Source organism: Gossypium arboreum, chromosome 6, assembly GCF_025698485.1.
Source record: "Gossypium arboreum isolate Shixiya-1 chromosome 6, ASM2569848v2, whole genome shotgun sequence".
Lineage (NCBI taxonomy): Eukaryota > Viridiplantae > Streptophyta > Magnoliopsida > Malvales > Malvaceae > Gossypium > Gossypium arboreum.
In genome coordinates this window covers 2,491,461-2,510,886 of record NC_069075.1, presented here as the reverse complement: position 1 = coordinate 2,510,886, position 19,426 = coordinate 2,491,461, and the positions used below count along the sequence as shown (strand labels likewise).

General features: G+C 34.7%; 5 protein-coding genes across 6 annotated transcripts; 3 read left to right on the top strand and 2 right to left on the bottom strand.

Moving 5' to 3' along the window:
- Positions 1-5,359: 5,359 nt before the first annotated feature.
- On the bottom strand, positions 5,360-8,932 carry LOC108486006 (disease resistance protein SUMM2-like). Its single transcript, XM_017789837.2, has 2 exons — positions 8,531-8,932; positions 5,360-8,236 (listed from the first exon to the last, which is right to left on the bottom strand). Exon 2 carries the CDS (start codon positions 8,230-8,232, stop codon positions 5,530-5,532), a length of 2,703 nt encoding a protein of 900 aa, XP_017645326.2. The 5' UTR covers positions 8,233-8,236; positions 8,531-8,932; the 3' UTR covers positions 5,360-5,529.
- A 2,744-nt stretch (positions 8,933-11,676) lies between these two features.
- LOC128294064 (RHOMBOID-like protein 5) lies at positions 11,677-12,595 on the top strand. The gene is made up of 3 exons (XM_053029795.1): positions 11,677-12,267; positions 12,343-12,506; positions 12,588-12,595. Exons 1-3 carry the CDS (start codon positions 11,957-11,959, stop codon positions 12,593-12,595), a joined length of 483 nt encoding a protein of 160 aa, XP_052885755.1. The 5' UTR covers positions 11,677-11,956.
- Positions 12,596-12,610: 15 nt separating this feature from the next.
- Positions 12,611-13,604, top strand: LOC108484989 (RHOMBOID-like protein 5). Its single transcript, XM_017788861.2, has 3 exons — positions 12,611-12,775; positions 12,844-13,103; positions 13,184-13,604. Exons 1-3 carry the CDS (start codon positions 12,626-12,628, stop codon positions 13,218-13,220), a joined length of 447 nt encoding a protein of 148 aa, XP_017644350.2. The 5' UTR covers positions 12,611-12,625; the 3' UTR covers positions 13,221-13,604.
- LOC108486779 (DCC family protein At1g52590, chloroplastic) lies at positions 13,436-14,882 on the bottom strand. The gene is made up of 5 exons (XM_017791003.2): positions 14,594-14,882; positions 14,450-14,507; positions 14,241-14,348; positions 13,966-14,058; positions 13,436-13,809 (listed from the first exon to the last, which is right to left on the bottom strand). The coding sequence occupies exons 1-5, from the start codon at positions 14,769-14,771 to the stop codon at positions 13,728-13,730; spliced, it is 519 nt and encodes a 172-aa protein (XP_017646492.1). The 5' UTR covers positions 14,772-14,882; the 3' UTR covers positions 13,436-13,727.
- Positions 14,883-16,044: 1,162 nt separating this feature from the next.
- Positions 16,045-19,421, top strand: LOC108486778 (pentatricopeptide repeat-containing protein At1g80150, mitochondrial). 2 transcript variants are annotated; one of them, XM_053029422.1, is made up of 2 exons: positions 16,045-17,745; positions 19,015-19,421. In XM_053029422.1, exon 1 carries the CDS (start codon positions 16,334-16,336, stop codon positions 17,549-17,551), a length of 1,218 nt encoding a protein of 405 aa, XP_052885382.1. In that variant the 5' UTR covers positions 16,045-16,333; the 3' UTR covers positions 17,552-17,745; positions 19,015-19,421. The 2 variants fall into 2 exon arrangements, with proteins under 2 accessions (XP_052885382.1, XP_017646491.1); XM_017791002.2 differs by lacking the exon at positions 19,015-19,421 and adding an exon at positions 18,271-18,760.
- Positions 19,422-19,426: the final 5 nt, after the last annotated feature.

The following is a 19,426-nucleotide window of genomic DNA, read 5'->3' as shown; positions in this document are numbered from 1 at the left end:
TTGACACAAATTCTCAATGAACAAGTTCTTCATCGCGAACTTTCAATAAACAAGTTCTTCACCTCTTCCAAAAACCCCTTAAGGGTTTAACTTCAACAATGAACACCAACCAAGTCTAAGCAATGCTCAAACTTGGTTATAGGAAGTGACTTAGTCATCATATCTGCAGGATTTTCATGAGTGCTAATTTTGCTCACAACAATATCACCACGAGCAATAATATCACGAACAAAATGATACCGAATATCAATGTGTTTTGTTCTCTCATGAAACATTTGATCTTTTGTAAGAAAGATGGCACTGATCGTCACAAAATATCGTGGCTGATTTGAAGGTCTTCATTGAGTTCACTAAATAGTCCTTCAACCAAATAGCTTCTTTACAAGCCTCAAGAATCGCCATGTACTCACTTCAGTGGTAGACAAAGCGATCGTAGTTTGCAAAGTGGCTTTCCAACTAATTGCACAACCTCCGATTGTAAAGACGTAACTCGTGAGAGATCTTCTTCTATCAAGGTCTCCAAAGAAAATCAGCATCAACATACCCTATAACTCCATCTTTAGTTCTTCCAAACTGTAAGCAAACATTAGTAGTGCCTCGTAAGTATCTTAAAATCCATCGAATCGCTTTCCAAGTGTTCTTTACCGTGATTCGCCATGTATCGCTAATCGCACCGATCGCATATGATAACCGACGTGAACAAAGCATAGCATACATGAGAGATCCCATCGCACTAGAGTATGGAACATGTGACATGTACTCAATCTCATTATCCGATTGAGGAGATAAGGCCGATGAAAGTCGAAATGGTCGCTAAAGGAGTACTAACAGCTTAGCACTCTGCATATTGAACTCGCAAAGAACTTTCTCAATGTACCCTTCCGACTTAGGTACAATTTACTTGCTTTTCTATCTCGAGAATCTCCATACCAAGTATCTTCTTTGCTGGTCCTAAATCTTTCATCTCAAATTCTTCACTTAGTTGGGCTTTAACCTTTCTTATCTCTCTTTATCTTTTGTCGCTATCAACATGTCATCAACATAAAGAAGTAGATACACAAAAGAACCATCACTGTTTTTCTTAAAGTAGACACAACTGTCAAAACTACTTCTTTTGAAATCATGAGAAGTCATAAAGGAATCAAACCTCTTGTACCACTGTCTTGGTGATGCTTTCAAACCGTAAAGGGACTTTTTCAAAGAAGCAAACATAGTCCTCTTTTTTCGAGACTATAAAACCTTCCGTTGTTGCATGTAAATATCTTCCTCAAGTTCTCCATGCAAAATGCGCTTTTTACATCTAACCGCTCAAGCTCCAAATCATGCATGGCCACAATACCAAGCAAAGCTCGAATCGAACTATGCTTAACAACCGGAGAGAACACATCTGAAGTCCACTCGAATTTGATCAGAACCCTTTGCAACAAGCCTTGCTTTATATCCGGTTCTTCAACTCCTGAGTCCCTTCTTTCTTTTTAACACCCATTTACAACTAATGCCTTTTTACCTTTAGGAAGTTTTACAAGATCCCATGTTCTGCTTTTTGTGGAGTGATTCCATCTCCTCTTGCATAGCAAACATCCACTTTTCTCGAGTCTTCATGCACTAATCGCCTCGTAATAATTAAATGGCTCTTGATTCGCATCTATATCTTCACCACATTTAAAGCATAAGCAACTAGATCAACCTCGCATACTTCTTTGGAGGTTTAATTTCTCTTCTTGTCCTGCTTTTTGGCGATAGAGTATTGCGGTGAAGAAGCAACTCTATTCTCAATTTTTGTATGGCTTGAGGAGTTGATTCAGATTAACTGATGCTCCACCTACTTTTGGTTTTCTTTATTGGAAGAGTCTTTAAGAGATAAGTTAGGTAGCATAGCGCTTCATCAAAAACAACATCTCCGCTAATCACAACTTTTCTATTTTCAGACACCATAACTTATAACCTTTACACCACTTTATAACCAAGAAAACGCATTTAATGGATCTCGGTTCCAATTTTCCATTATCAACATGAGCATACGCAGGACACCCAAAAATCTTTAAATCGTAATAATTAGCAGGATTACCGCACCATACCTCTTGTGGAGTCTTTTTCTCAATGGCAACGGATGGAGATCGGTTGATCAAAAACATGCAAGAGAGGTCGCTTCGCCCAAAATGACTTCGTAAGTTGGCATTTGACAACATACATAGAACCTTCTCCATGATCGCTCGTTCATTCGCTCGCAACGCCGCTTTTGTTGTGGAGTATGACGAACCGTCAAGTGTCTCATGATCCTTCCGACTTGCACAATCTATTAAACTCATCGTAATGTAACTCTAAGCCATTGTCTCAGACGGAGGTATTTTATCTGCTTTTCCCGTCTGCTTTTCAATCATAATTTTCCAAGACTTAAATGTGGAAAACACATCGCTTCGCTTCGTGAAGAACGCCCAAACTTTTCTCGGAAAAATCATCAATAAAGATTAGCATATAATTAGCTCCACCTCTCAAGGCACTCGACGGCCCCCACAGATCGTAATGGATATACTCCAACGCTTCCTTCGTGTTATGGATTCCTCTAGTGAATCGAACTCTTTTGCTTCCCAAAAACAAGGTGCTCACGTAAATTCGGTTTGCAAATTCCTTGCCCATTAAGAAGTCCTCTTTGCTTAATTTCGCCATGCCATTCTCACTCATATGCCCTAGGCGATATGCCAAAGTTTAGTAATATCATCATCCGACAAGGAAGAGGAAGCGACAAATGATCACCAAGAATAAGAGAACCTCAGAAACATATAACTTGGCAATCTTTCTTTGCCCTTTCATCACAACAAGGGACCCTTTGAAATCTTTAAAACCCCACTTTCACTGTGTATCTGCACTTTTGAATCAAGAGTACTCAACGAAATTAAATTTCTTTTCAATTCGAACATGCCGCACGTCACTAAGTGTTCGACAACTCCATCAAACATCTTAACTTTAATTGTTCCAACACCGCGATTTTACATGAAGCATTATTTCCCATCAAAACAACACCTTCAGACATCGTTTCATAAGTTGTAAACCAATCCCGATTGGGACTCATGTGGAAGGTGCAAATCAATCAAGTATCCACCTCGCCACTTTAGAATCATTGATGAAGCAACTAGAAGTTCACCATCATTGTAGTCTTCTACAACATCGCCTTCACCGAATTTTCCGGTTGTTTTCCCTTTGATTCGCAGCCTCCCTTTTAATCTTATTTTGTAGCTTATAGCACTCAGATTTAATGTGCCCTTTCTTCTTGCGAAGTTGCAAGTTTTACCTCTGCTTGAAGATTTCGATCTACCCTTAGATTTACCACGAGGATTCCGCTCTCGTGTTCTACCACGATCATCATCAACATTCCGGTCTTGTCTCCCACGAACAATGAGACCTCCCCGAGAGTTGGGTTTAACCACAAGATGCTTCATCTTATCATACGAGGTTAAAGAATCATAAACCTCATCAACCGTGAGAGACTCATGGCTATATAAAATCGTGTCTCTAAAGGTTGAATAAGACGGGCAACGAACAAAGTAGAATCAACCCTAGATCTTCCTTATCATATCGAACCTCCATGGCCTCCAAGTTTGAGAGAATTTCTTTAAACACCGTTAAGTGTTCGTGTACGACGCACCTTCCTCCAAACGATGAGCATAAAGACGCCGCTTCATATGCAACTTGCTTGTTAGAGTTTTCGACATACATATTTGTTCTAGCCTCTTCCATAATGCAATGTAGCTTTTCTCTTTCATCACATCCTCGCAAAATTTCGCTGGACAAATGCGATGTAATTGTGTTAATGCCTTTCGATCCTTACGCTTCTTCTCTTCATCTGTTAATGTCAAGGCATCTTATCTATCCTAGCAGGCATCCTCTAGATCCATCTCGTAAGAACCGCTTGCATCTTAATTTGCCACAACGCAAATCTGTGTTGCGATCCAACAATGAATTTCATACTTCAAAGACGCCATTACCGTGATCGAGATGAATAACCCTAAGCTCGATACCAATTTGTGAAAAATAAAATAGAATAAAATAAATAAAAATAAAGAACACATAAATTTTACGTGGAAACCCTTTCGAAAAAAACCACAGCAGAGGAGAAGAAAATTCACTATGTCGAAAAATTTTTACTCAAATACAAGAGGAATAGACTATGTCTATTTATAGGCTTGCAAAGCCATATTCTAGTAGGATTGAAACACCTTATCCTAATCAATATAAAATAGATGGAGTTTAATAAGGTTTAAAAACCTTATTCTAAAATAAAATAAAAGAAGTCTAGTTCTATATGGATTTTACTTTTATTTTATTTTCCATCGTATTTTATTTAAATAAGAATTTGGGTCACTTAATTCTAACATCTGACTTACGATACCACGGTTCCAGTTCCGGTCCTTGGAAACATCGAAATAACGAATCTTGACATGGATTTTAGCCTTATCATCCAAGTTTTGCTTGTCTTCATCCTTGAGTTCAATCCACCTATCCGCTTCTTCCCCTGATAAGATATCCCCAACAGGCAAATATGCTATGCCCATTAGTTTTGCTCCAAAAGAAGTATAGACCTGGCTTGTTTGTCGATGAAGATTACGTTGTTAGCCATATGTGTGCAGTAAATGTGGAAAGACTCTTTCCAAAAAGGGTAGTCACTTTTGACTTTTCGTGTCGTTCCAACTCTAGCCTACTCGAGATCAATGATCATGTAAAGCTTCCCCGATCCTTTACTGAAACCGATCATGTCCTCAACATTTGCCACAAACTGCCATTAACAGGCATATATTTCAGACGAAGGAAAAGAAAAACAAGACAGAGATGAACCAATAGAGTTGCCATAGGAAAAGGAACATCTAAGATAACAACATGAACATTTGAAATAAGGACTAAGTCACAAAAAAGGTAAACAGTAGAGTTTAATTTATCATTGTCCCTTCTTAATTAATAGTCATGTATTTATATAAATACATAGAAATTGTAATCATTTAAGATCTTGTCTTACAAGCAGCATCCATATACATGTCGAGATTGCAGGTTTGTGCACCGCATCATACTTATCTTAGAGCTGTGAGCAAAGGGCATTGTCTATTGATTGACTCTGGGTGATGGAATCAACTAAAATGGTTGAAGATTTCAAATTTTTTTTTTAAATCTAAGATGGAATTTGCTAATTTTCAACAAAAAGGATTGAAAAACATTTGCCTTCACTTAGCTCAGGTGTTCTTCAATTTAGAGTTTACATTCAAAACCTTAAAACTATGTTGATTGATTTAATAAACATTTTACCATAAGTTGATAATTTAATGGGTGTTTGTGGAGCCATTTGAAACCTTGTTAGACTGAATTGAAAATATTTGATAATTATCAACTCAAGTGCCATTACATTTCATTATAGTTTAGGACAAATGGAACATTGATAGCAAAATAGAAAAAAAGGCAGCAGCAGCCTTATTTTTTCAAAATTCAAACATCACACAACAATGAATCACTTTGCACTTTGCAATTTTTAGGATCTTTTACAGATCATGCAGGCTTGAATGAAGCTAAAGGCTTGAAAGAAGGGAGAAAAGCATATTGAGTGGCTTCATTTTCCCATTCTACTCTTGCCCACCAATGTTTGCTTCCCTCAATAGTGAGGAGATTCCCTTTTGCACTGTCTGAGTTGAGAGGAAGCTTCTTCAGTCCTCGGCAGCCAAATATATGAATATGTTTCAGACGTGGGAAGGGTAGGGCATTCCAGTATATGCTCTTCAATTTTGGTAGACGAAATAAGTGAAGTGTTTCAAGCTTCAGAAATGGTTTAGGATATGAAATTTCAGTCACACCTGTAACTTCATCAAGTTTTCTCTCACTCAATATTTCTTCCATTTTTTTACACCCAAATATCCCAATGTAGCTTAGATTAGGTGCAAGAATCAACCAGGTCATGTCTCTCAATTTGTTACATTCGAAAATTCGAACTGTGCTCAATGTGTGAAAGCGTGAAGTATGATTAGTACTTGAAAAAACCCAGGGATGCAGCTTTTCCATTTTTATCTCCTTCATACTTTCACAATCCAAGAATTCTAGTGTCTCTAGATGCTCCAAATTTTCTAAACATAAAACATTAAACACTTTTAATACGCTAAAATCTCTAAGTTCTAGTGCTTGAGTGCAGCATCGAAACAAGTTAAAGCTCAGGAATCTTTCTAGAGAAATCATGCTTTTTATCGTTATCGATAGTATATTCAAATGATGCAAACCTTTCAACTCCTCTATAAGCTTTTCCATACCCCAAGACAAAACATTGTCAACTCCATAATCTCCATTTCCCAGACGCCCTATTCTGAATATTTGCAATTTAACAAAATTAGATATCAATTGTCGTGGGATTTTTCTGAGATTGTGCATATAACTCAAGTCCAACATTTTTAGTTTTGTCAACGATTTCAATTCTATTGGCAACTCTTCTATGAAAGTAGCTGATAGATCAAGACATTCTAGCGAAATCAATTCCGAAATTCCTTTAGGTAGCACTCGTAATCCAAAGTTTCTTGACAAATCCAATACAGTTAGATGAGGTATAAATTGGAAGAAACCGTTGCTGATCACTTTCAACTCATTTTGGCCAAGAAACAAGGTTCTAAGGTTTGGGCATTTGGGTGTTTCTTTGAGAACTTTAATATTATTTTTCATCACTGACATTCTTTTTACTCTTTCCCATGTTTTAACATCTGGTTCTTCACATAATTGAGCCCCTGCTTTTACAAAAAAATTATTTTCTGTTACTTCGAGCTCGCGTGTAATCCATAAAGCCATGTCACGGATCACATCATGCATCTTCACAGAATATTCTCCATCCCTTTCCAATAAACATGCACTAAGAAGAGAGTTGACAATATAGTCTCCTTGCATTTGAGCATCACTGATTCTATCAAATTGATTCAACAGCCCTTCACAAAACCAATACTCCACTAATCTCTTTTTGGGAATACAATAATCTTCAGGATGCAGACAACAATATAGGAGGCAACATTTCATTGTGACATCAGGCAAATTATCATAACTGAATTTTAAAAGCGGAAATACCTCATTTTCCATTTTTGGCAATGCACATCGCTTCAACATCTCAATTGCATATTTCCATTCCCCAAGTGTTGTCTTGCAAGCCATGGCACGACCAATTGTAATTAGTGAAAGAGGCAACCCACCGCACCTTTCAGCTACTTGTTTAGCTAGGTTTGGAATATCTGGATGGCTGTTGAGCGTTTCATCTCCAACCTTATCTTGGAACAATTCCCAAGCCTTCTCCGGTTCCAGGCATTCCACTTTGATTTTCTTTCGAACACCCATTTCGCCACATACCTCCAAATATCGAGTAGTAAAAATAAGTTTGGAACCATTTTCTTGGCTTGGTTTTGGAATCCCAACTTGGTTCAAATCCACCCTCTCCCATAAATCATCCAATAATACAACAAATCTCTTGTTACTCAAGATCCCATAGATATCTACAGCTTTCTGGTCAACACTTTTATTCTTCCAGGATTCCAAAAAACCAATATTTTCACCAATCCTATCTTGAATCTTTCCAACATCGTAATCTTTAGACACCAACGCCCAGATAACAACTTTAAAGTCATTCCCTGTGGTGCCGAACTTGTTGTTAATTTGGGTCAAGAGTGTTGTCTTGCCAACACCCCCTAAGCCATAGAGGCCAATGATCCCCACATCTTTGTCCTCGATGCAGCTCCATACCTTTTGGATTGTCGATTCTAGAGCAACCGGCTGCTCTAAAGGTCTAACTACCACTGAAGCTGCGGGCTGATCCTCTGCTACTTTCTCAAAAGCTCCTTTACTCTTATGATCACTTATTTCTTGAAGCATTTCGGCCACCCTTTTACCAAACTTGTAGCTAGACAAGCAATTCTCGGAAATGCAACCACCGAGACACAAGTTATTCATTTGTTGAGGACCATGTGAAACCAAATTTTCAGCCTCTGTTATCATAGTGTCCGCTGTTGAAAGCCATAGCTGAACTCGCTCAAATGGCTTCAATAGTCGTTGGTCAGCCACATCAACTTCCCGTTGCACGTCATTTCTTAGCGCCCTCAGTTCTTGAAGGGCAGCAGATAAAGTTGGAAGAGTTTGTTTAAGCTTGCAGACATAATTAGCATGACCGACAATGAAATCCCAGCCACGAAGAAGGAAATTCTCGAAACTACATTGTACGGAGCAGCAATTGCCCATGATTCTGGTAAATGAAGGATAAAATAAAGGAAACAAGTGAGATGTGGATGCAAAGAGAATTGTGTTAAAAATAAAGTCAGGTAATGTGGAGAAGTCAAAGAAAAATGAAGTTAAAGAAGATGGGGTTTAAACAGATTGAGGTAGAAGGCGATTGTGGTACAGTTATGAAGAGGACGCACATCAAATGAAGTTAAAGAAGATAGGGTTTCAACCATAAGAGCTTTCATTATGGATAGTAAAGATAAAGCAAGCAGATTCACAGAGTGTATACCCAGAGAAGGAAATCAAAGTAGCTTACTTTTTTAGCCAAAGATACGAAGAAGACAGGTAGTGGATGGAAGAAGATCCACCAAATTAGCACTGGTCTCGACTCTTTTGTTTAGTTGGAGCAGATGCAGTAGCAGAATTCTGGTGAAAGATAGTTGGAATTTGAACAACTATGAAGAACCGATCAGGCTTGTTGTGATTATCTAAGTCTTGTGCTTGGAGATCAAGAAATTTTTTATTATAATTTGACCTCTATTATTACATTGACCTCTATTATTTCAAGAACCATTTTCCATGGTGATCAATTAAAAGGTTTTCAAAATTGAATCCATCAACTTATCGATTTTGTTTGATTGATTTGATCTACCTATTTATGAATTAATCGCTCGAGTTAATTCATAGACAATTTTAAATTATGAAGTTTGATATCAATTGCGATTTTAAAATAAACAAAATTTGAAGTGTAATTAAAATTTTTATGACATTAATGAGAATTAAAAAATTAAAAAGATTAAATTAAAATTTTTAAAATTTTTAAAATAAAAATAAAAATTTCTCATTTGTATTGATTGATGGTAGGTGGGTGATGGGGCCTCTATATTCTTTTGGAGATTAATTAAATTATGGGTTTTGAATTTTGATACCAACCTTTTACTTTTCTCATTTCCCAATCTTTGACTTTTATTACATAATATTAAATTTATCTTTTAATATTTATATTTTTATTAATTTAAATTTTATTTTATTTTTAAGTTAAATTTGAAAAGAGTTAAATTATTCTTTTAATGAAAGTATTGAGTAAAATATTTTTTAAATTATGTTGGCGTAGCAACCCGCATAGCAGTTAATGTATACTTCATGTGCGTGCTATCGTATTTAAAATTTTAATATTTTAATTAGTATTTATGTTTAGTAGTCTAATTTCGAAAACCATAAAAAAATGCAAGTAAAGAATAGCATGTATTTCTTTCATTTATTTTAAGTTTAAATATGTTGGAGATTCTTATACTCTTTTGAAATTTAAAATTTAGTCGCTACATTTTAATTTTGAGACATTAAATCCATGTATTTCTTTTTATTTAAAAATCTTGACCTCTCTATCCAATTTTTATGTTAACGTTATTGACGTTATTTTTAAATATTCCACATCATCTATGTTAATTTTTTTTAACGATACTTTCATAAATATATTTAAAAAATGCAGTTTGAAAAAGAAAAAACAAAGGTTGATGGTCAAAACAAGCTCAAAAATACAATTAGGACCATTTTGACAAAACATGTAATGTTAGTGGCTAAATTTATCATTAAGCCTTAAAAAAAGTAAATTACAACACAGGTCCCCTTAAAATAGCATTGTTCCTATTCTAGTCACTTTAATTTTTCTTGTTAGTTAGTCTCTCTAATTAAGATAATTATTTGGATTGGTCACTGCTATTAAAAAATTTGTTAATCCACTAACGGATTGTTAACGTGACACATTAGCTTATTGAATAATTAACACATGATTTTTTAATAATTTTATATAATATAATAAAATCCTTAAAATAATATTTATAAGTTTTAGTAATTTCACAATTGATTTAAAATTCCTTAATGGACCACTTACAATTTTTAAAAATACTTCAATTTTTTCATTAAAAAAGTACTAAAAGTTCAATTGTTTTGAATATGTAAACCAAATAAAATAAATGGTAAACTATAAAAATAGTCGGTTTTGTTTATTTCGGATTATATTTTGTTCATTTATATTTAAAATGTTACGTTATCATTTTATTATGAAGTAGTCACTCTACCATTAAATTCTATTATCCCCCTAACGACAGTCCTACATGACAGTCCAAATGAGTTTTAAATGTCAACTTGGATGTCCTACGTGGTGTCCAAATTAAATTTATTTAATTAAAAACATATTTTCATCCTAATAACTAGATATTCAAGTTAGCATTTAAAACACATTTGGACTGCCACATACGACTGTCGCTAGGGAGGTAATAGAGTTTAACAAGAGAGTAATTACTTCGTAATAAAACGATAACGTAAATGACTAAAATGTAAATTGAAGTAAATAAAAGTGATTATTTTTACAATTTAACCTAAAATAATTACACAAATATGTAATGTATGTGTAATTACAAATAATCAAATTAAAATTCAATTATTGGATCACTTTTTAAACACAGTTAAATCGATTTTAAATTCAAATTTATTCCTCGACCATTATTATATCCTAGATGGTCTAATGTTATAAGAATTGTACTAAAGATCGGTCATATTATTGATTCTCGATTCAATCATAATAAAATTAAAATTTTTAATATTTTAAATTAATAAATACAAATAAATAATAATAGCATAAACATCCATTTTATAAATTATAACAATAAAATTAAAATTAAATATTTAATTTAGTTTCAATCTAGTTCGTCTGATTTTTATTTCTTTACTCCTTTTTAATTATATGGGTAAAATTATTTCTTCAGTCCTTCTCAATTTTGAAATTGAGCAAATTGTTCTTTCTAAAAATATCAAAGTAATTTAGTCTCTGTCAATCTCGAAAGTGAGAAACTAAGAACAATTTAATGCTTTCATCAATTGTACATGATTTTAATTAGTATAATAACAAATTCAACCCTCAAAGCCAATGCATTTTGTCAATTTAGTTCTAATTTAACAAATTTATCTTGAATTAAGGCCAGAATGACGAAATATGTAAATATTGAAGGCTAAATTTGTCATTACACCAATAAAAAATTTATGTACAATTGACAAAAAACATTAACGTTATGATTAATTGTCTTTAGTTGCTCACTTTCGAAATTAATAAGATTAAATTACTCCACTTTTTTAAAGAGGGACTAAGTTACTCAATTTCAAAATTGAGAATGATTAAACAGACTTTTTCACCAATTATAAGATATCAGTAGAACCATCGAACTAATTTCCATTTTACTTGATTAATCCAATTTGATTCTAACAATCAAAACTCTAAACTTCGCATTATAGAAAATTAAAAAAAAAAACAATAATCGAGTCGAATTTTTTTTTTTAAAAAAAAGCCCAACAAGATTGTTGATTTTATCTTTGTTTTTTAGGTAAACTTTTTTCCGATTGTTTTAGTATAATCAAGACTTAAAATTGGTTATATATAGTATATATAATTAATTAGATATCTTTCAAAAATAAATTAGATAATGAATAAGATGGTTTTTGCCCAAAAGGAAAACAAGTTGTATTAGTGGGAAAAAGAAGAAAAAACAACACCAAAGATTAAAACCAATTATACCAACATAGCAAAATTCATTCGTTGCCACCCAAATTCTCTTCATTTCTTCTGTGTTTCTCTCCCTCGCTTTCTATGGTGCATAATCGCACCTTCCACCACCACCGCCACCCTATCTGACGACGGCGACGGCCTCGAAACCCTTTTGCATCACGTTACTTCTTCACAATCATAGGGATGGGGCGGCCATCACGGCCATCACCATCACCACCTGTACAACCAACACCGTCTCACAATGATATCGAGAAAGGATCGAAAAGGCCACGTCATAAGTCGAAAATACCTCCTCCTCCACCACCAAAACCGTGGAAACCAAGGTTCACGCCTCTCGTGTTCGTGGCTAATACTTCGGTATTTATTTATACCATGTATGTCAATGATTGTCCACATACAAGTGGGACTTCAAAATGTATTTTGTATGAATATTTGGGAAGGTACTCGTTTCAACGTTTTAAAGAAAACCCTCTCCTTGGCCCTTCATATATCACGTAAGAATTTGATCCTCTTCATATATACGTACATGCATATACATGCATGATATAATATTTGTTTTTTAACAACAGGCTGAAGACACTAGGGGGCCTTGATTGGACTCAAGTGGTAGAAGAGAAGGAATATTGGCGTCTCTTCTCATGCATGTGGCTTCATGCTGGACTTGTCCATTTACTAATAAATATGTTAAGCCTTTTAGGCCTTGGAATCCGATTGGAACATGAATTTGGGTTCGGTAAGAACTTTTATCTTCAAAATGCTGATAATGGGTGTGTGCTTTTTTCTTTTTTTTTTTTTTAATTTTTTTATTTCCGAGTTACTTGAAAAATTGCAGTGAGAATCGGGCCGTTATACATGATTTCCGGCTTCGGAGGTAGCTTGACGTCTGTTTTATCTCTGGCTAGGAAAAGTATCGTCTCCGTTGGTGCATCCGGTGCGCTTTTTGGCCTGTTGGGATCCATGCTTTCGGAGCTCATTACGAACTGGTCGAACTATACGAACAAGGTGAACACAACATCTTCAATCTCCTCTTTTAGTACCCGAACCGTGGGATCTAACTCTTGTTTATTCAGTGTTCAGCTCTGTCGACGATGTTGTTGATTATTTGCCTGAATCTTGCCATTGGATTTCTACCTCGAGTCGATAATTCCGCTCATATAGGAGGGTTTGTATCCGGATTGCTTGCCGGATTTGTCCTTCTAATGCGACCTCAGTACGGATACATAAGCAGCAAGCATGTTCCAGAGGGATATCAGATAAAACATAAGGTTGCAAAGCACCAAGTGCACCAGTATGTGTTATTTGGTATCTCCTTAGTCCTGTTAATTACCGGGTAAATGACACGATCTACCAAAGATTTCAAGACTGAAATTCACCCACTTTCAGCTAACTTTCTAGAATTCTTTTTTGCAGATTTGCAGTTGGCTTACAAAGGCTTAGAAGGCCATAGTTTTTAAAACCAAGCCTTGCATGGTGGATTAGGAGACTATTCTTTGTATGGTATCATAAACTCCCTTTTCATCCTGTTTTTATGTGCAGAGTAAAATGGGAACGATACGTTCGAGCTTTCAGTACATTTCGACATGGTTTTCATGAGGCAGAATTTGAACCCTGCATCCCTAGCTCTCATTCAAAGGATTATAATCAATAGGCTATATAGGACTATTATAGATATAAATGTATACCCTTGATGCATTCTTATATATGCATGCACAAATCTTCAATTGTTCTTGTTTCAATCAAACATTACTTTGAGGAGGCTATTATCTTCCCCCATAGAAACTACCTGTTTAATAGGGCATGAACCAGTGTAATAAACACGAACAACGCCACATTTACACACGGTATGTTTAATATATGTATTGTAATCATAGTTTAAAGATTTCGGAACGTTTCATCATTTACATTATCGATCAAGAAATGCAAGGCATTGTAACTTACTATTCATTGTATTGATTCATATCTCACATGAGTCCGAATACCCGAAAATCGCATACCGGTTGTTTGCGACATTGTCGTACATGAAGTCCCTTACGAACCTGCAATTGATGCAAACAGCAAAACAAATAAATGATGACAGAGATCTCCATTGACAACCTATACAAGCTAAGTGTTATGGTCCGGCATTACGGCATAGTAGGCACAACTATGCCGGACTATGACACTAAAGGTAGAAACAGAATAGGGTGACTTACAAAGGTACAAACTGTAGAAAGAATGCAAGCTGAGGGAAAGGCAATTCTAGGTATTCCATGATCTTCAAGACTGCTTCTGATTTAATATATGATCTGAAATCCATTAGCAAAATCAGTTTCGTACTATCCGATGCTCACATTCGAGTCGAAATTACTTAGGTTTAATGATCAAACAAGAGAGAATAGTGAAAAAACCATTTTTGCAGTAGCTAAAAACAAGACAATAAGCACAATCCAACAAATTTTAAGATTGACAGTGGTGAATAAAACAATACCTATCTTTTTCAACAAGAACAACACTAGAAATATCATCAGGAGCTCTACCAGATCTCCTCAATAGCTTCTTCCCTGATTCACTTTGAAGAGCTTCAAACCTTATTCTCCTATAAAAAAATCATCATAACATAGATAAATTTTAAAACCCATACTTGTAAAACTGTAAATATATATGTATGTATATATACATATACACATATATACTGACCTGTTTCGATCAACATTACGAACAAACCTGACGCCACCATTACATAAGTTGCAAACTCCTGTTGAAAACAAAACAAGAATTTAATTAAGACTAAACAGGAATTGTTTTGTTTGAGGAAAATAAGGAGAGGATTATTATAATTACCATCGAACAACATGATGGGTCTGGTATCTTGGTCGAAAAAACTGGAAGTGGCTTCGACCCAGTTCACAGTATCGGGCCGTGAAGGGGATAGAGTTGCGAAAATGGTTGACCGGTGTCTGAATCGAGCAGGAGGGGACAAGGTTAACCGTGTGCAGCCATTGGAAAGTGGAAGCGCCATTGAAAGACCGCAGTAGTTGAAAGCTTCTGTTTTTTTTTTTTTTTTGTGTTAAAAGCCAGGTTCGGTGGAGATTTGTATTGTATGGCTCTACGTGTAGTTTTGTCCACCATTATTTAGAACTCCAAACAAAAACCAGGTTTTTTGTATAACTGATCATGCGACACCTGGCTTGAAAGCCAGAGTCGAAAAATTAAAAATAATAAAATTAAATAAAAGTTTAAAAATGAGTTTAGACATTTCAAATGTAAAAAAAAAAAAAAAATAATGTTAGTTTTATTGTTTGGTGTCGTTTTATTATTATATTATTATTTTATTATTATTATTTGAATATTAATTTTATTACTAATTTAAAGGTATTTACTTACATCTATCTTAATGTGTTATTTGAGTAAAATAATTTATTTTCTTTTAATTTATTCGCTCAAATCGAATTTTAGCATTTTCTTTTATCTTGATTGGATTTAGATAAAATTTTAGACTCAACTTTAGGTTGGATTTGAGCCTAAAAAATAGACCTAAAATTTTATTGAAACTCGACTTAAATCTAGTTCGACCCGACCCATGATCACTTCTAGTTTTAGACACAAATAATAATTTATTTCAAAATAAAGTTAAATATATTATACTATAAAAATTAAATTATTAAATTATGTATAAATTGTAATAAATAAATTAAGTATAAAACATATTTTTATATTTATATTTGGTAAATCGAAATTTGGACAATTATTTAATCCATGGAAATTTTAATGGTATAAATTTTTTTGTCTGGTCTTAAATATAAATTTGAAATTTTATTAAATTCCATTAATATTCACAAATTATTAACCTAAATCTTTTAGGTTCATCTACATTATTTTTAATAAAATATGTTTTTATTTAATCATTAATAATTTTAATTTATTTTGAAATTTAAGCATAAATAATTTAAAATTTTTATTCTATATTTAATTTCCATAAAATATAATTTAAACATTTTATTATATATTTAATTTTCATAAAATATAATTTTCAATCCGGCCCAAGCCATGCCATAGATACCTCTACCTACCAATAGCCCATAAACCCTAAATTTTCGACCCATGTTTAGCAGAAGGCAGTGTGGATTCTGATCCGGTCAACCAAAACGCCCATAGATTTAAACCCCAGCAACATATGTGGAAAAACCTAAACCCCAAGCCCTCATCACCACCACCACCATAACCAGCAGGGAGCAATACAAATGAACTCTCTTTCAGATCCCTTTTAACTTCTTCGGTAAACTTATCTTCTTCATTTCTCTTTACTGAAGTTTATTTTCTGGGGTTTTTTAATATACTTTGCCTTTTAATCTGCGTTTCTGAGCTGTTCATTTCATTCAAGATATTGGGTTTTGGTTTTCATTTTCAAACTCAAATCTGGGTATTGTGTTTTTTTGATGATTTGTTGATAATGGTGCCTTTGGAGAATCGGTTCTTGTAATATCTGGGTATGATTGATTATATTAGGTTCATGTCTTTGGGACTGTGATTCTTAATTTTGTTAAATGGGTAATTAAGAGTTTTGTAGATGGTGTCTTATGGATGAGAGGATATCAGAACATGTTATTTCTGCGACAAATTCGCAGATTTTTTCGCATTGCAGCTCACTCAAAGCAATTTCCGAAGACAATACCTTTAGAAGAACCTGCTCTTTCGAAGCTTAAATCGGAAAGAGACCCCGATAAGTTATTCAATTTATTCAAAGAAAATGCCCACAATAAACTTGTTGTTGAAAACAGGATTGCTTTTGAAGATACGGTTTCAAGATTAGCTGGGGCTGGCCGATTTGATCACATTGAGCATTTACTTGAGCACCAGAAAACTCTTCCGCAAGGAAGGCGAGAAGGGTTCATAATGAGGATTATAATGTTGTATGGTAAGGCTGGAATGGTTCAGCATGCTATTGATACTTTCCGTGATATGCATTTGTATGGATGTAAGAGAACCGTTAAATCTTTAAATGCTACACTTAAGGTTTTATCTCAAACTCGTGATTTGAGAGCTATCGAGGCTTTTCTTGCTGAGGTTCCACAGGATTTATTTGTTGAATTGGATGCATATACGGTTAATATAGTTGTCAAGGCGTTTTGCGGAATGGATTTTCTTGATAGCGCTTTTTTGTACATGGTACAGATGGAACGGTTGGGAATAAAGCCAGATGTTATTACGTACACAACACTTATCTCTGCATCCTATCAAAAGAACCGTTGCGAGATTGGCAATGGGTTGTGGAATCTTATGGTGTATAAGGGGTGTAAACCTAATCTTACAACTTTTAACGTTAGGGTCCAGTATTTGATTAATAGGAGACTAGCATGGAAAGCTAATGATGTAATGCGTTTGATGAAGAAAATTGGTATAGAGCCAGATGAGGTTACTTACAATTTGGTAATCAAAGGTTTTTGCCAGGCCGGTTATCTTGAAATGGCTAAAAGGGTTTATTCTTCTCTAGAATTTCATAGCACGTATAAGCCGAATGCTAAGATTTACCAGACGATGATTCATTATTTGTGCAAGGGAGGTGAGTACAATTTGGCCTATACAAGGTGTATAGACTGCATGAGAAAGAATTGGTTTCCAAGTGTGGATACTATTCATTCACTGGTTCAAGGCCTAACGAGAAATGGGCAATTGAAAAAGGCTAAGAGGATAATGAGATTGGTTAGGAATCATAGACCACCTTTTTCCTCAAGTCAATTTGATTCTTTGCAATCTATTTGTCGAAGAAGTGATGGATTGAAACCCAACCAGTTTGATTAATGTATAAACACGGCTTAAAAGAAGCTAATAATTCTTTCAGTCCATGCAGTTGTAGTTTTACAAAACTAATTGGAGATAGATTTTTACGGTTCACAATAACATCAAAGCAGCGGCAGATCCCATTTTTGTTGAATTAATTTGGTGTGAGTCTCAGATTAATGAGAATGCCAATGGAGAGCATAATCCAAATTCCTGTAAGTCATCATGCAATTACACTCTATCCTGGTTTCTTTCATTCTTTAACATGCAGTACCTTTGGTACAATGAACGATGTTTTGCTATTGCAATTCCATTTGTCTCTTAGTGAAGCATGCATATGGTGTTTGACATTCCATAGGCATTAATTCTTATCTCTGTGAAGCATGCATATGGTGTTTGTAATTCCATAGGTGTGTTTTATCTTCTGTGCCTGCTAATGCCTGTTTTCATATGTAAGCTTTGGCTCCTAAACTAGGAGTCAGATTGCCTTTTGCCCCCTCTACTCAAAAAATGAGGAAATTAGCCCCTTTACACCAGTTTTTAACAGGAGAAATTGATGAAAATTTTAACTGCTCTTTGATTTAATGTATGGGGACTACTTTATTTTTCTCATTTTCTGAGTAGAGGAGCCAAAATACAATCCGACACCTAGTACAAGGGTCTCCATGGTACTTGTACCGTAAGCTTTCAAATTGGTTGTTACTTGGATTCTAAGGTGTTGATTGTATGAAATGTTTCAGCTTCAACTAAACACTTTCACTCGACCAGCATCGGTACCATTTGCTTTTCGGCAGGACCGGGAGGTGCACTTGGATGCATTCTACTTGTTAAAAGAATTTGAGTTCTGTTTCTTCCGTGGAAGTGCATTATTTACAAGGCTCTAAGAAGGGTGAACAACAGCCTGTGAAACTGAATCCTTGGGTGAAAAACAAAAGAGAAAAATGCAGCTACTGGTTTAGGCTTGAAATAATGTCATATTTGTTTTTATAATGGGGGCTTAGTGGAAGAATTCTATAACATTTTTTTTCTGAACTTTGTGTTCCACAGGTTTCAACCTAACTTGTAAATGTGTTCCTTCAAGCTATCATTCCTTTTTGCTTGTGAAATGGCACTGCTATGCTCCTTACACCAATAGTAGTTTTGTAGATTTTTTTTTTTTTTAAATTTTACAAACGAATTAATAAATTATTTAATTTATTTTTTGAATGGAAGGGTATATTTTTCCACTTATTTTTGCTTGTGAAGTCAAATAAATGAGATAATTGATGATCTTTTTCATGTAACAATTCCAGTTTCTTGTATGCTCCCATGAGAGACAACAATATTGAAATGACCAAATGCTTGATGATCGCATATTAGTTTTACTAGTTCTACAAAATCATCCATGGATGATTGCATCTCTTAAACCAACTTGATCATTTTAGAGAGCTTCAAATTATCTCTGTTTTGCAATTTCATATTGATTCCTTACCGCCATTCTGCAGTGTTGCTCGGTTCCGATCTGTTGTGGAGCGACATCTTGATGTCGAGGTCACGGGTTTTGGTTGTTGTGGCCGACCTATCAGACTAGATTTTTTGGGCTGGCAGACATGTATTTTGCAGCATGAGTGACCATTTGGATGGAACCCTTTATGTAGATAAGATGGTTCAAACAACTTTCAGAACTGCTCGAAAAATCGGATCGGTCTCTCAATGAAGGGTGTCCGCTAGCTTGGTTTTTACACACCAATTCACCCCAAGCATGTGCAAGAAATGAAGAATTAAAGATCTAATTAATGTTCCTTGAGTTCTTTGAATTGAAAAGATATAGCGATGGCATTTGTAAAATATACATGGCAAATTTTCTCTCATCCCCTGTTCCATTATTACCTCTTTTTATTTGTTTTGTTAAGTCAT